The 16,857-nt window shown below is 38.2% G+C and overlaps 1 protein-coding gene across 18 annotated transcripts in view; it reads right to left on the reverse strand.

Moving 5' to 3' along the window:
* The window catches only part of LOC127578488 (dedicator of cytokinesis protein 4-like), a 719,988-nt gene that overhangs the window by 578,611 nt on the left and 124,520 nt on the right, over nt 1-16,857 (reverse strand). For all 18 annotated transcript variants that reach the window (XM_052030584.1, XM_052030581.1, XM_052030587.1 and 15 more), the window contains exons 9-12: nt 16,609-16,690; nt 14,493-14,553; nt 14,251-14,398; nt 10,435-10,523 (exon numbers count right to left, since the gene is read on the reverse strand). In XM_052030584.1, the coding sequence (XP_051886544.1) occupies nt 10,435-10,523; nt 14,251-14,398; nt 14,493-14,553; nt 16,609-16,690 (380 nt within the window). The remainder of the gene's footprint in view (nt 1-10,434; nt 10,524-14,250; nt 14,399-14,492; nt 14,554-16,608; nt 16,691-16,857) is intronic.

Genomic DNA, 16,857 nt, shown 5'->3' on the forward strand with positions numbered 1-16,857 from the left:
GTAGGGGAGAAAGGAATTATTTTCCTTCCCCAATTTGTTCCATGCTGTAAATTCCCCCAAAAAATGTTATACTGACACCCGATCTAAGAAGCAGAACATTCCACCTTCACCATAACATTGATGAACACAGATCAACCTCCTAAAATATCTAATTTTATTTGTGTCAAATAAAAACAGAGAATTAGCATTTTTCCTGATTCTGACTTTGATCATGAGGACATTTGGAAATTCTGGATAAAAATACAATGGAGGTTTGAAGTGGCCAAGCCTACTCCTACAATTATAAATCCTGTCAAAAGTTCTGCAGCAAATATGAACCAAGTCAAACTATTTTGTAGAATTTCCCCCAAACATTCACAAAATAAATGGTCGGCCTAAGGTTATAAACTAATTACCAGCAAATAAATCTGCATATTATTGATAAAATACCAGGAGACAAGTACTTGCGATATATCATGGTTGAAATCTGCTGTGTGCTAAGGGGTAGATCTGTAAATTATTCTGCAACAATCATCAAACAAACAACTTCCAACTTGGAAGGGTGGAACAATTTTAATAACAAGAAGCAAGTTTTTATGTTTCAGGTGTTAAACATATTTCATAGTCAATCAATAAACATATTCCTAGTCAGAATTGTTATGCCCTGTATATATTATAATAGTTTTGACATCTCAACAACGTCAACGTACTCAAACTGCAGTCCTAATGAAGGATCTTGACCTGTAACGTCAACTGTCCATTTCCCTCCATAGATGCTGCCTGACCCGCTGAGTTCCTCCAGCACTTTGTGTATTGATCCACATTCCAGCATCTGCAGTCTCTTGTTCCTCCATTAAGAAACAGATTTATGTTTTGAACCTAAAGCCTAGCATGAAACTTTGGCAAATCTTTTTTTAAGGCTCTTTCCATTTCCTAATTTTCTGCAACTGACCTTATTGTCTATTTCATATTTAATCAAATGCACAAATGGTACAGAAATTGCTCAGTTTCTGCCGAGGAGCACTGTACTCATTTCTCATATTTCGTTATGATATAGGACGTCATTTAGCTGACTGAGGGTGTGCCAGGTCTCAGAACAATCCTGTCAATCTTATTCTTCCACTTATTTTCCTGTCATAGGCCCATCAACAGTAATCCCCTGATTCTCTTACAATCCATCTACAAAAGGGGCAATATACGGCAGCCAATTAGCCTACTAACTCGCATGTTTTTGGGATGTGGGTGAAAACCCACCTGGTCACAGAGAGGGAATGTGCAAACTCCACACAGACAACACCAAAGGCAAGATTGAACTTGGCTTACAGGAGCTGCGAGACAGCTGCAGTACCCGCAAAGTTCTGATCAACAGTTGTTTTATGATTAATATGGAGTATACTATTACTGAAGAAAGCAGTAAAATTCTACACTGTGGGCATCTCTGTGGCACTGTACAAAATATTATTTTTGGCTAATTTCTGCCTTCCCTCTTTCCCTAAAAGCTTTAGACCTGACTGGCACATCAAAAGGTCCACTATGTAGTCACTGACTGACCTCCATTGTTGGTCAAATCATATATTGGACAATATGATAGCCAAAATTTCAACTAGAGGGAGCAACGTTTGGTCTTCATCCACAATGTACCACATGCGCACTTCACAAAAAGACTGGCAAGATAGAAGCAATGTTTTGCTGATGAGCTTAGGTGCAAACTCCTAATTCTTGGTAGGAATCTGTTGTGCATTAATTTCATCAGTGTAAACCAAGTTATGCAGGGAGGTCTAGTCTTAAAAGGTAATTGAAACAACAGCTGAAGATATGTGGTATAGGTTATTTTCACTGCCACTTTTTTTGTTAGGAAATGATCATTCATTTTGGTTTTGGCTCATGAAGTTTAGCTGAGATATATTTGTTCATTTTCAGTTCTAATTTGCAATTTGTACATTCCAGTTGAAATTGAATTACTTTAGTATTAGAGGAGATGGCAGGTAAAATTAATGAAATATCACTTTGATATTTCCAGCATTTTCTATTTTTATGAAAGAGATATAACAATTTCTGATATGTACCATTACCTAGCATCCTATATCTAAAGAGCACAGAGATCTAAGTTCCATTTTGACTTGGTCGTATATCAATGCTCATTCATGGGAATACCCAGGATTTTCCTCCCTCAGCAATATCTCAGTATTCCCCATCTAATGCAGTGGAACAAGTTTCATTCTCACTTGAATTTGAACAGTTCCAACAGAAATTTCAATTTCACCAGAGTAACGGAGGTTGTACACTAAATATGGTCTTGCCAGAATCACCCACGTCTCAGAAATACAGTTTCTCACATTCTATAATTCCATAGATCATTTGACCAACCAGGGCTATAAGGGCCTGCTTATTGAATTACCTTTGAAGGTAGCTAAAAGCTGGATAGCATCCACTCAAGGTCATGTGGCAGTTCTCTTTGTGCCTCTGGCAAGTAGTTGCCAAACACATCATCATCTGCTAACCCTAATCTATTTACCCAATAATACCCCAGGCAAAAACTCTGTCACAGGTGAAATGCAGTTGATATATACTGTATGCCTGCTCTTCCTACATTGATGACAAGATTTAATTTGATGACAAGATTTAATTTGTGCAATATTGAGTGAACCCATGAACACCACCTCATTATTTCTCTTTTGTATTATTTAGTTACTTTTGTAACTTATAGTAATTTTTATGATTCTGAAATTAATGGGGATAGAGACTGATGTGTGCTATAGAATGAATAACTCACAACCCACACATATTTCCACTCCATCACTTTCCTACATTCCTAACTCATTCACATAATAAGAAATCAAATCATTCTCTGTGCCAATATTAGATTTTAATTTCCACACCATACAAGCACAATTCATTCATAAGAATGGCAATGATGCCTGGCCCCACTAAAATTGGGTGGGAACCATATACACAAGAGACTGCAGATGTTGGAATCAGGAGCAACAAACAATGTGCTGGAGGAACTCAGTGGGTCATGCAGCATCTACGGGAGGAAAGAAATTGTTGATGTTTCAGGTCCAAACCCTGCATCAGGGCTCATCAGGGCAATGGACGATTTACCATCATTAATGGTTGACAGCAACCCCTGCAACCAATGTTTGCTGAATGCTAATATGTCAATATAAGCACTAAGATTCTGGTAAATATCTTCACTGTTCAATCTTGCATGAAATTTCATTCATAATCAGTGATAACAGGAAAGGATTGTGCATCATTTTATGGACAAAAATTGTTCTTTTATTGCTGTCACCCACTTTATGAATTGTATTATCTGCAGGCTGGGCCTTCTCAAGTATCATATTTACTTATAACATAAAAGGAAGCCATTTGGTCCATCAAATCTGTATCAGCTCTCAAGCATTCTCTACATTTCCATTCCCCCACTTATTTTCTCTGTATCCTACTGTATCTCACGTCCATCATCTTCCCCCTGATTATCCTACATTAGGGGCAATTTACAGCCAATTAAACTACTAGTACATTTTTGGGATGTGGCAAGAAACCATACACTCAACAAAATCCCACTTGGTCTTAGGGAGAACATGCAAACTCCACACAAACGGGACACAGGGTCTGAATCGATCCTGGGTTGTTGGAGCTGTGCAGTAGCAGCACTAACTGTTGTATTACTGTGCTGTCCTCAATTTGGGGAATAGATTTTGGAGAGAGTTTAAATGGAAACAACTGGAAGCAGCTGGTTTAGAAAACAGTTTCGTGAATAAAGTACCTTTGTTGATTGATTAAATTTGTGTCTATTTCCTGTATACAAGGGTAAATAAGGTATACACTGAGTCAGGCTTCAGAGACAGACTACACCCTATTCAGGGCTTAAGATTGCCACACAATGTGTATTCTTGCAATGATTGACCAATCAATGCAGTGACCAACTCATTAATAAGTCAACAAATTTACTGTAGGTAAATAGGAATGCAGAGTTGGAATAAAATTCAGATCAACCATGATTTTAGTAAATGGCAGAACAGACTTGAGAGGCTGACTCTAATTCATATGCCTGTACATATACCCATCAATGCTAATACATGAAATTATAGAAGCACCTACATACACATTAAGTACTTATATAGTTATAACATGTCACTGCTAAAGAAAGAAAACCTACTCCAAAATCACAAGTGTTGTGCATCTTGATCATGCCTCATGCCAAAAGTCAATGATGCCAAACAAGCCAAATGCTCAAAGTTTCCTTTTCCAGGAATCAACACAATGGCCTCAGCTTGAAGGAGGCTTCCATGCTGGTTACCAACAAGGGAGAATAGCCGAGGACAGCAGCTATTGCTCCCTCACCATATGGCAAGTCATAACTCTAACAATCTATCATTCCACATAAATTAAATATAGAAAAAATGTTGTATTACAATGCAAAGCTCAATGGAGATTATTAAACTTTCTGTGAATGCAATAAAGCTGTTGATGACAAAGGAATGCCAGAAGGATTTTTTATTCTTTTGCCAGAAGGCAGTGAAGAAATACCACTAGATTTGGAGTACATCCAGGAAACAAGATCAACAGATTCAAACTATTTGGAAAAATATGACCTGGTTTCAAAATTTCAGCATGGTGCTTGTTTATGTGGAATATCTAGAGTGTAAAGGTGACATTATTTACACAGGAAACTGTAGTGGGGGAACTAGAAATTTATTGCCAAGCCTACTAGCCACATTATCATCCTGCATATAATGCATCCTACATGACAGCACTGGAAGTGCCTTGTATTACTATGGACAAGAAGCTTCTACCACCTTTAGAATAAAGTCTGTGAATGATTGTTTGGATTCCTACACAGCTTAGTTTCATTCAGTGCTTAACACACTTTTTGGGATACGAAAGCCTCTTTTGGCAAACCAAGTTCAATTTATAGAACATCTCAATGATTCCATACAAACATGGAAATGTCAGAACAATGGACAATGAGACTACAGGAGATGAGATGTTCTTGGTGAAGATAGGTGCATGGAGGACAGCGTGGATATGAAGGAGAGCAAGGTCATAAGAAACTTGGGGTCATCACAGTAGCACTGCCTCACAACTCTAATAATGAGTTCAAGCCTGATCTCTGGTGTCTCTTTGTGTGGAGTTTACATGTTCTCCCTGTGACTGGATGGGTTTCCCTTGTCCCAATGCTCCAGTTTCCTCCCACATCCAAAGGTGTGCAAGTTGGTAGGTTAATTTGCCACTGTGAATTGATCTGTGTACACATAAGTGGTAGAATGTAGGAGGTGGTGATGGGAACATGGAGAAATTAGTGTGGATGGGTATTTGATGACCAACATGGAGCTAGTGAGCTGAAGGGCTTGTTTGACTCTATAGTCAACATATTGAAGCACACAAGTCAATTGAGGAAAGCCAGGACAGGTGTGATGGTAGTCTAGGACTTTGTGAGTGAAACAATAATGACAAATTTGTCATCAAGGGTGCAGGGAAAGATGGTGTTTCATAACTTAGGCCTCAAATGTTAAGGGCACACTTCAGGCTTTTGAAATCACTGGTGAACTGGTGAAGTTGTCGGCAGATGTCGCTGCTCAAACAAAAGTGTACACATCACTGCTTTGGAGCAAAAGGTTGACTTTTGGGTGATGATGGAATCCAGCTGATTGAAGATAATCACCGTATAACATGGACCTTATGTGTAAAACACATACAACCGGCCAGAAACAGCAGCTTATTGCACCATTTTTTGAAGTCTGACGTGATGTTGCTCCCAAGAGAGCTCCTCTCCCATCTGGGCATTCTCCCTCCTGTTGCCAGCAGTTTTTACCTCATTGGAAGATACAAAACAAATAACTTTGGCATTTATGGATTCTCTCTCTTGGCGTGTACCTCATTCACCAACAATTCAATGCCTCTATCAGAGAACTTTGATGTACCCTCTGTGCCTTCCCAGCCTCTTTTCTTCCTTACAGACATAATGTGCAATGATTCCATCCAACTATGAGGAATCCAGCTTTAAGGTCTAATACGCTACTCAGGTTGCTGTACAACAAAGTGGTAGTAGCTGGGAAAAATGGGAGCCCTGATGGAAGCACTCCCAAGAGGTCACAATTAAATGCACCTTTTTGATGGAACTAAATTCATGCTACTGAACATTCATTTGCACCCAATTTCACAATCTATTTACAGTATCTGATTTGGTGCTGGCATTTTATGCGATAATGTTTTAGTTATGAAAAAAGGTGAAATCAAATTCCCAGGCATTTGATCCCATTCCAAACTACTTTTTAAAAAACAACCTGATATTTGCAAAGCACATTATGCTGACATAATGGACTGATGTTCATTCTTAGATGAACCATCCTTTATCTATTTTACAACTATTGACAACAATATATTGTATCACAACATGCAAAAACAAAATTCAGACCTATAATACTTCCAATACAAATGCATTTCTTAATACAAGTTGTTCTTCAACTGCAGATATTATACTCCAGTAGGTGTAATTGTGGACATCTCCAGGATCAGATGAGATTTATCCCAGAAATCCATGAGAAACAATAGAGGAGATTGCTGGGGCTCTGACTCAAATTATTTCATCTTTGTTAGACACAGGAGAAGTACAAGACTGGAGGATAGCTAATGTTGTTCCTTTATTTAAGAAGGGCAGCAAGGACAAGCCAGGTAACTACAGGACGGTGAGCCTTACATCAGTGGTAGAGAAATCATTGGAGAAAATTCAAAGGGGCGGGATTTATGTACATTTGGAAAGGCAGAGATAGTCAACATGGCTTTGAGGAGGAGGAAATCCTGTCTCACTAATGTGAGATTTTTTATCAGGTAACAAAGGAGATTAATGAAGACAGGGTGGTACATATGTGAACTTTAGGAATGCATCTGACAAAATTCCACATGGTAGACTGGTCCAGAAGGCTAAGGGACATGGGATCCAAGGTGAGCTGTCTAATTGGATCCAAAGTTGGCTTTGTGATTGGAGCAGAGGGTAGTGGCAGAAGGACGATGTTCCTGATCAGAAGTCTGTGACAAATGGTATACCTTTGCTGTTTGTGATACATATTAACGACTTGGATGTGAATTTAGGAAGGTATGATTAATAAGCATGCAGATGACACAAAAATTGGTGGTGCTGTGGATAGCAGGGAAGGTTGTCTAAGCTTACAGCAGGAAAGAGATCTGCTGGAAAGTTGGGCAGATTGTTGGCAGGTGACACTTAATCCTGACAAGTGTGAGTAGATGTATTTTGGGAAGTCCAATAGGGATAGAGAAAGTTGATGAACAGAGAGACCTTGGGGTCCGAGTTCATTGTTCCCTGGAAGTGGCAACAAAGGTCAATAGGGAGCTGGAGAAGGCATGTGGCATGCTTACCTTCATCAGTCAGGGCACAGAATATAAAAGTTGGGATGTTATGTTGCAACTATACAATGCTTGGAGTAATGTGTGCAGTTCTGGTCACCACACCATAGGAAGGATGTCATTGCGCTAGAGAGTATGCAGAAAAGATTCACAAGGACATTGCCTAATTTGCAAGACTTCAGTTATGGAGTAAAGGAGGCTGAGGGGTGACCCAATAGAAGATTGTGAGAAGCATAGATAAGGTAGACAGTCAGAATCTTTTTCACTTGGTAGAGGTATCAAAAATAAGAGGGCATAGGTTTAAGGTGAGATGTACGAGATTTAAAGGGGATATGAGGGGTAATTGTTTTTTTTCTGTTTTTACACAAAGTGGTTCAGATCTAGAAGGAGCTGCTAGAGCATGTGGTGGGGTCAAATAACATCACTACATTTAAGAAACATTTAGACTGGCACTTCAATAGGCAATGCATAGACAGATACAGTCCTCATGGGCAAATGGGATTAATGCAGATGAGCAAAAAGGTCGGCATGGACATAGTGGGTCAAAGAGCCCATTTCTTTGCTGTATCCCTCTGTGACTGTACATTCATTTCCTTACATTTCATTCAATAAACTGAAGAATTTACTCTTTCTGAATCAATTTTGGTCACGAAGCACAGCTGACCAAGATAATCTGTTCCTTTCAAAGCACTTAGTCAAATCAATAACTGCTAAACCAGTAGTTTAGCATCATGGTTATATAGTGCATTAACTGTCAGACTGATTTCTACTTCTTACTGTATTAGATTCAACTGTCAGTCACATCAACCAGAGGTTGAATATCTCTATTCTTAATTTATACATTTTTGGATCACTAATTTTTAACAATCACTTTCAAAATTCTTTTGCACTGGTACAAAGGGATCGAATATACTAAAAAGTCTAAATTGACTCTGACAGGTGATGCATGATACAATCACAATGTTAAACTGCCGGTTTGGAAGGTATTGATTTGACTAAGTTTATTGAAAGGAACAGATTATCTTAATTCAACTCACTGCAATTCTGACATTCAATTAATTGTATTCTGGCAAACGATGATATCTACATACATTGAATGATTGTTAAGCATATTAAATAAATGAGAACAGGCAGCTTCCCAGTAACATCTATTTGAGGTTAAATAAAATGTTCTTCCTTTGCATTATACATTTTAGATCAGGGATTTTTAACAATCACATTCAAAGTACTTTTGCACTGGTACAAATGAATCTAATATAGTTACCTATTAAAATACTCCTCTTTTCAGTTAATTACTCCAAAACAGCTATAGGGAAGAATATATACACTTAAGGAGTAGGCAGAAACATGATAAAAGGAATATAACTGAACTGGTACAATCGTAAAGGGAGAGCAGGAACAGACAGAGCTGGAGGCCTGGATGCTTGAAGATGGCAGGGCAGGTTATGAAGGTTGCTTGCAGCATAGCAACAGTAGTCAGACATTTATTCATGATTCTAAACAATTCTACTTCTACAACATGATCAAATAAAAATCTAACACCATCTGAATTTTCATCATTATAAACATCAGTGCAAGGTTTTCTTTTGTTTCAGGATCTTCAAAACAATGTCATTTCCAAAACTACATATTAGAAATATCATTGCTTAATGCACAGCACAAAACCTAGGAGTATATTCCTTTTTTTCTGAGAACAAATGATAGCTCTCTAAATTGTTACCATGAACTCCATTGTGCATTCTATTCCTGCAGCTTTAAACTGCAAATACAAGATGTGACCAATCACAGTTTATTAAAATCTATACAGGAAATAAATCCCTTGTTTATAATTACTAAAGTACAACAGACAGCCAATATATTAATTGTTGGATACTAAGTTTATTGCAACAGGGAAACAGGCCAATATTTTAAGGCAGCATTTAAATGTTAATGGTTCTGTAGAACAAACTACCAGCCATTTTCAAATGATGTAATATACAGTGTTTTGCTTTCATTCCTCCCCGGCCCCTGTGCTAACCTTGTGCTTCAACACAAATGCCTCCTTTAAAGTAGCAAATATCTCTATTCTGCTCATAAATAAAAGAATCAAAATATCTTTGCATTGGTTGATTGGTCAATTTAATGCTTGGAACTATTTTGCACTCTTCACAATTTTCTGCTAGGGGTCAGCACCAAGTACTCTTAAGCAAAGCAAGGAGAGTAAGCTCTCTCTGCTCTGTGCAACGTGAATGTCAATCATAATTGGTGGAAAAAAATCTTAGGATTTTTATAGCTTCTAATCTGAATTAAGTGCAGATTTGTGGGGTTCACCAATGCCTTGTGATAATTAGCTTGAGACTGCCTCAAGCCATTTTGCCTAAATGCCTTTTATATGGCAAGGAATTTTCTTCCTGTAAGACTGGTAAACATTTCAAACCCAAACTGGAGCCTGGCTGCCCAACCCAATTCTGTGGGGACCTAAAAGCCTGTGTCGGGTTCTGCTTCACTTTAGGTTAGTTCTGAAGATAATTACATCCTCAGGCTTGGCTCAAATTGAGCTGACTTTTAAATTAATTCACTGATGTTCAGCACTCTAAGGCCTGCAGTGCTGAGTTTGGGGGCACCCAGGCCAGGATTCAGAATATGATGGTTGAGTTGGGCATCAAAAATATTCCAAATCCTCGGGATCTGGTTTGGACGGCTTTAATCTTATATCTCAGCATATCTCCACTCAGAGCTATTCACCCACAGCGTCATAACATTTCATGACAGAGAAGTGAAGGTGTGCATTTTACTATTCATAGCTGTGACCTTATTGGCATAACTACTCCATGTGCAGTTGTTTGATTTAGTTTTGATTGGACAATATATCAGAGTTTATTCATCTGTTCTGAAAATAAACAATGAAAATTGACAGTTGCATCTCACAAGGAAGCAACACAGCCATCACTGCAAAAGGAAACAATTCTCTAAATCAGCACTGCTTACGTAATCCCAGTAGCAACACCTCCACTGGTAATATTCAGCAGGTCACACGAAATAATTCTGACCAGCAGAATTGAAAAACCTCCCTTGTGTGACACATAATGTTAAACATTTTCCACTTACCAGCATTTGAACTTGTTAGATTGTACCGTGCATTTAGCTTCTTGATAATATTTTCATGTATTTGGTACCATTCACTTTCAGTATTGCACCTGAAAGAAACAGAAGTGCATGGTTTCAAAGCAGAATGTGGAAACTGCAGCCATACACAAATTATTTAAAATTATTTGACAATAATTTGCTCAGGTCGTCATACTAGGGTCAGATCTTTCATCATAAGTTTGTAGAGTCTTACATGGGGCCACCTCACTAAAGTGGGAGAGAATAAATGTACTTCAACAAACTTCAAGTGCAAATATGACTGAACACCAGAACATTCTGTGTGTTAACTTTTACTTATTAATTATTGATCCATGTTCAAAAGGTATTACATTTCAATTTTGGTGATAAATTCAATATAGCACGAAATGAGAATTGTACATCCCAATGACACACTTTGGCGGGATTCTCCAAGATATTAAAAGGAAAATCACCTTCTATTGGCGCAATTTGCTTTTGTGAGAAAATCAACTACACCCCTCACATTATTACAAAAATCAAATATCGTTCTAAGGTTTCTCAAATAGAAAATTAAACTGCCCAGTGATAGAGGGATCACAAAAGACAACACTGTTGAAAGAACCAGACTCAATTCTGAAGATCCAGTCGATAATTTTTATTGAAGCAAATCCCTTCCCATCTTCCCCACAAATTAAATAAACCATATCATTTGTAATTTATTCAAAAATTTTGCTTCACTTGAAACGAATGGTGTGTTTACATTAACACCACCAAGAAGTTTCTCCCCCTTGCTATCCAATAAAGTCTGTCTACTAAGCAAGAAGGAATGGGATTAACCAATACACCTTGAAACACAGAACTGCAACTTTACCCATTCATCCTGAAAAGAACTTCAGAACCACCTTTCATACCTGCTTGCAATCGCATTATTTTCAGAGAAGAAAATCAGGGCCATGTTTGCACTGCACCATGTGCAAAGATTATAAGTGTTTGGCTTATCAAAATGATCTTACATCATTCCCATTTTAAATGGAAAACAGATCGTATGCATCTGCACAATGAATTGTGGAAGTGCTTAAGCTATTACGACATTGCCAATCTCAAGGGAACAAAGCATCAGAAGTAGGTTCCAGAGTATTTAAACAGAGACAGCTACAAATCACAGAATGCCACTGATCAAATGTGCAGAAGAGAGAATTAATGCTTCTTTGGACTTTTTCATGCAAATTCTGGGAATGAGAAACAAACTAACAAACAGTAGATGCTAGAAATACATGGCACTGGTGAATGATCTGGTTCTACTTTCAATCTTTTAATAAATACTTTGGCCCAAATTTGCTGGAAATAACCACCATATGGGTGTACTAACAGTGTGCATCTTCACTTAAGATCTAAAAGCTCCAGAAAGAAATACAATAACTGAAGTCACTGTGCTATCACACCTTCATTTCCTGGGATGTCTGTGTCAGTCCTGTAGGAGGCTCAGTTTAGCCAAAAAAAAAGTTTATTCTCATCAATACTGACAGCCAATTCACTGGATTTATGACATTATTCTGCCAAAGCTATGGAAGATCAAAAAAAGATATGGTTAGCCAGGCAGTGATGGAACATATTACTCTTGTACGACCTTCAGGTGTGGTGGGTGGCAGTCAATAAAGGATCAATAAACTCCGGTCCTCACTGCAGCAAACTGGAAAATGTTCAGAGTGTCCCTTTTTCATTCTCATGGATGTAGACACACTTTTTTTTCCTGTTTACCATCCAGATGACAATTTCTTCTAAGATGTCCAACTCTTTCTTAACATTGGGCAGCTGAATGTATTCTTATTACCTATCCATTGGGTATTCCCTAGACATTGGTTCATACTGGGTGATCATGAAGTAACCAATTTCTTTCTTGAGGAAATGCTGTCTATGTGGCACATCAGTTTGTGTTTCACAGTGCTGCCTCACAACTCCAGAGACCCAGGTTCGATCCTGACCTTTGGTGCTGTCTGTTTTGAGTTTGCACGTTTTCTCTGTGACTCCATGGGTCTCCTCGTACATTTCTAGGGTGTATTGGTTGGTAGGTTAATTGGCTACCACACATTACACCTAGTATAGATGGGAGGCAGGAGAGTCAGGTAGTCGTGATGGTGGGAAGAGCTAATGGGAATGCAAGTAGTATGCAAGAGTCTAGAATGGGTGGTCCTTGGGGAGGGGAGCACTATTTGGGGGGTTAGGAATAGTGGTCAACCGTTGTCTTCACACTTCAGAGTTCATAGAATCCCTATAGTTTAAAAGAGATTCCTCTTCCACTGTGCAGACTCCCATATGCACTACATCAATTTACCCTGCAGGGGGCAAACAGGGACAATATTAAGCAGTTTGCTATACATAAGCTGCAACTGTCAAATTGACAGGATTTTTCATACACGGGAATCTTTTCAATACAGAAATATGAAGGTCTCAATTTTAACAAATACCAGAACTGAAAAACCTGGTTCCCGTGGCAACAGTATTGCCTGACTAAGTTTTGCCCTTGTGTTCTCCCTTGACAAAAGAGATCTCATTCTGAATGTCTCTGACCTTCCTCCCACTTCCCACCCTCACTCCTATGAGTACAAAATTTGAAACGCAATTTCTTCCCAACTTGAAATGCTCTTTAAAAAATTCCATCAACATTCAACTTTTTAATAGTCACTTCCAAAAGACTTATGATCTTGAATCGAATCCTGAAAACGTTTACCTTGCTTGCCCTGCTCAAGTCGTGCACCTGTGCTGCGCCTAAACGTAGGACAATCAATCATGCAGCTAGCCTTCAGCCACCTTCCATCAAGTTACCTGGGTCTTCAATGGACAGCCACATTGTCCCCACAAGCCCGAGCTTCCAGAGTCAACCTGGTGATTCTATGGTTTTATTTTAAAGTGAAAATTATTTTTAAATGATTTAAGGTGGTGATTTCAGAAGTTTCACCTCATTTGCCTCACTTTTAGTATGATAGTTGTTTTCAGCTTGGCTTTGTGTTGAGTGCTTGATCTACAGTGAAAACTGGCTGAACCAAAATCCCCAATCCCTTGCTGAACTCACCACTACACAGCAAGATAGACTTTCCAGTGAATTCATCGTGCAAAATGTAAATTAATAGTGTATGCCTCTAACTTTGCAGTACGTTATAACTTAATAATTGGTTTGTATATTTCCAGCATCCATTGTTTGTTTCATTTAATAAATACTTGAAGGAGATCTCACTAAAAACACTGGATACAATTCTAAGTATACACCTAAATCTACTTAACAAGCAACAAACCACAACTGGTAAACCCGAGATTAGTACACAGGCAGCCTTATGCATTAAAATTAATAGAAGAACATGGAACATAGAACAATTACAGCACAATTCAGGCCTTTCGGCCCACAAAGTTGGGTGAGCAGCAGCACAATCTGCCCATGCACTATGATATCTGCTGTACAATGTCTCACAGGACAGCCAAAAGTGTAGTCTGATTGCAAGGTTTAGCCAATATGTGCTATTTCTCTGCAGTTTATTTGCTTATTTTACAGCATGAAGATAAATTTCAGACCACAATTATCAAGCCTTGCACTTGGGTAGAAAATGATGCACGAACTCACTCATCAAAACCTGATAGGTTACTCTTAGAACTACTCAGCTTAAATCTCCTTCCGATGCCATTAGCAGCACAGCAGAATGAGTTTGCCCACGTCACTTTATGATCAACCCAATACCACAACTATTATTTAAACAACCCTTCGAGTAAAGGATCTCATCACCTGAACATCATTTTCAAGCAAAAGAAATACTGAAAATTTTACTGTACATGTAGACTTTAAGCATGTGGTCCTCTTTAGAATCTCTGTTGTCCCTCTCACTTTGTAGCAAGTCTGCAATGCTCAGGACTGCACAACCAAATGGGCGGCGATATTGTGTGCTGGAAGCATTTTTCTTTTCTCCTGCTGCCATTCGACCTGAAGGTGTCAAATATATTGTCACTTTTAAAACAATACCGAAAGAACTACACTTGGATAGTCAAAATCCCTTGATTAAGAAAATAAATATTACCTAGTCTTATAATGTGAACAGTAATGTATATATCCTTTCTGAGATCACTGCTCCCCAAATCCTGAAAAGAGACATGAAATAAGAACAGACCTGAACAACAATTTTAAATGGTTAGACGTTCATCTTTGCAGCTTTATACAGACAGAAGATAAAACATTAAATTCTAGTTCACCTACCCTACACCTTTATAGCATATACTCTCACAAAGTATAAAACTGTAAATTTGTAAAATAATTATTTTCAGTAAATAAACTCAAATCTTTCACATGGTTGTTCTTGTCCTGGATCTCCATTAAGGTTCCTATGACAAACAAAGCAACTGCAGATGCTAGAAAACTGAAATAAAACAGAAAATCCTGGAGACACTCAGCAGGTCAGACAGCATCTGTAGAAAGAGAAACAGAGTTGGTGCTTCAGGTCGGAGACTCTTCTCTGTTGTGGAACTGAATGGTCAACCATTTCTCTTTCCACATATACTGTACTTCCTGACCTGCTGAGTGTTTCCTGCATTTTCTGTTTTTAAGGTTCTCATGACTCCTCTCAACTACTAGAAGATGGCATTCAGTGAGGTTTTACATCCGTACAGCTTCTTATGGTTCAAAGTACATTCTATCAGTGAATTATTACAACTCAAAGATCAAATTAGAACTTCTACCACCGGGTCAATGATGTTTATTTCCTAATTTCCATCCTCCCATGGCTGGAGGAGTAGGAATTAGCTGAGTGGAGAGGTGGGGGTAGTTGTGGGGTAAGAAAATAAGGACAGAGAAAGGGGCAGAGACTGGATACAGGACATGACCAACAAGGACAGGAAATTGGTGGAAGAGTCGAGGGGTGAGAGGAAAGACTAAAGACTAACGCAAGGAGATGGCAGAAAGCCTAAATTTGGTAGATCCTTAGGTTTACCTCTTTGGGTCATGCCACCTGTTTGTGCTTGCAGCTGGCACTGCCCAAATGATGCCTCAGTTATTTTCATGCAGATGACAGTAAGCATCTGGGATTATCCTATCCAAGTGGATGGGACAGGAAGATCCCCAAAATGATAAAGGGTGATGGATAAACATGTAGGTATGGTAGGATGAGTGGCCCTTGATCCTTTGGCTGTGCCCAAAAGGTTTGGTCACGTTAAGACCCATATCCTTCTGACATCAAGTTAGATGTGAGATAGTGAGTGGCATAGGGATGAGAAAAGATTTTAGTTAACTATGCCTCATGATATGTTATCAGCAGCATTCTTGAAGCTTGGCCAATTATCACAGAGGAGGAGGAATTGTCACACTTCAAGAGAAATTTTCTTCAGAGTGTTTCATTAAATTGGGCATGTTTCTCTGCTCCAAAGAAATGGCATCACAAGGGAACAGGAGAAAAGCTGCATGGATGCAGAGTTTCAAAACCACAAGAAACACAGATGGATCTGGTGGTCTGCTATCTTATTATTTGTCATTATATGCATTAAGGTGGTCAAAACGATAACAAATTCTTTGCCACTGAATAGTTAAAACAATATGCATTAGATATTCAATGCAAAATGATATTAAAACTCCATAAATATTTCAGTTATACTATATTATTACTGTGCAGCCCACAAATAAAATGGCATGTTTTTATCTATTTCCTCTTCTTGAATACAAAGTATGTAGGTACTTATATTGAAATTATGACAATGATATGAACAAATGATTCCAGGATATTAACAAACTGATTTATATATATATTCCCCAAATAAATAATATGTAAAAAGGTAAAATGGTTCCTGTTTCATAACAAATAATTGCCATTCTCATATAATGACAAATTACCCCATTATAAAATAATTTTACAAAGGGTTATAATTCACTTTGCTATTGCTGAAATGACCAATGAATGGTCTGAATTTATTCATTCTAAAAACACAAAATTGTGAGCAGCCTGGGTCATAGTACAAATTCTGCACTCAAATACAAGCTTAATAATAAGTAAATAGAATTTTGAGGGTGAAGAAAATGGGAGGGTGTCTGCAATATGTCTAATACTGTATTAGCAGGAATCATGTTATAGTAACAAACCGAGAATGCTGAAGGAAAAAACATTCTTCTAGTTTGCTTCCAATTAGGTACACAATAATGGTTTTACTTACAATGAAGAGTGTGCACTGCCTTTCCATTCTCTCTGGAAATTTTGGCAAACCATTTTTATTCAACTTTACAAAGAATCTCTCACTGCAAAGAAATAAAGATAGCTTTGAGGATTTTTCATCTTTTGATGCTTTGTCATCTTCAACATGTTTGGCATTATCCCACTATCTAGCTCATTGGAATAAAAAGTCCTTCCCACCAACTTATAACTGATAAACTATACTTAAATCAGGAGAGTAAAAACAAGTGTC

Source organism: Pristis pectinata, chromosome 15, assembly GCF_009764475.1.
Source record: "Pristis pectinata isolate sPriPec2 chromosome 15, sPriPec2.1.pri, whole genome shotgun sequence".
Classification (NCBI taxonomy): Eukaryota; Metazoa; Chordata; class Chondrichthyes; order Rhinopristiformes; family Pristidae; genus Pristis; species Pristis pectinata.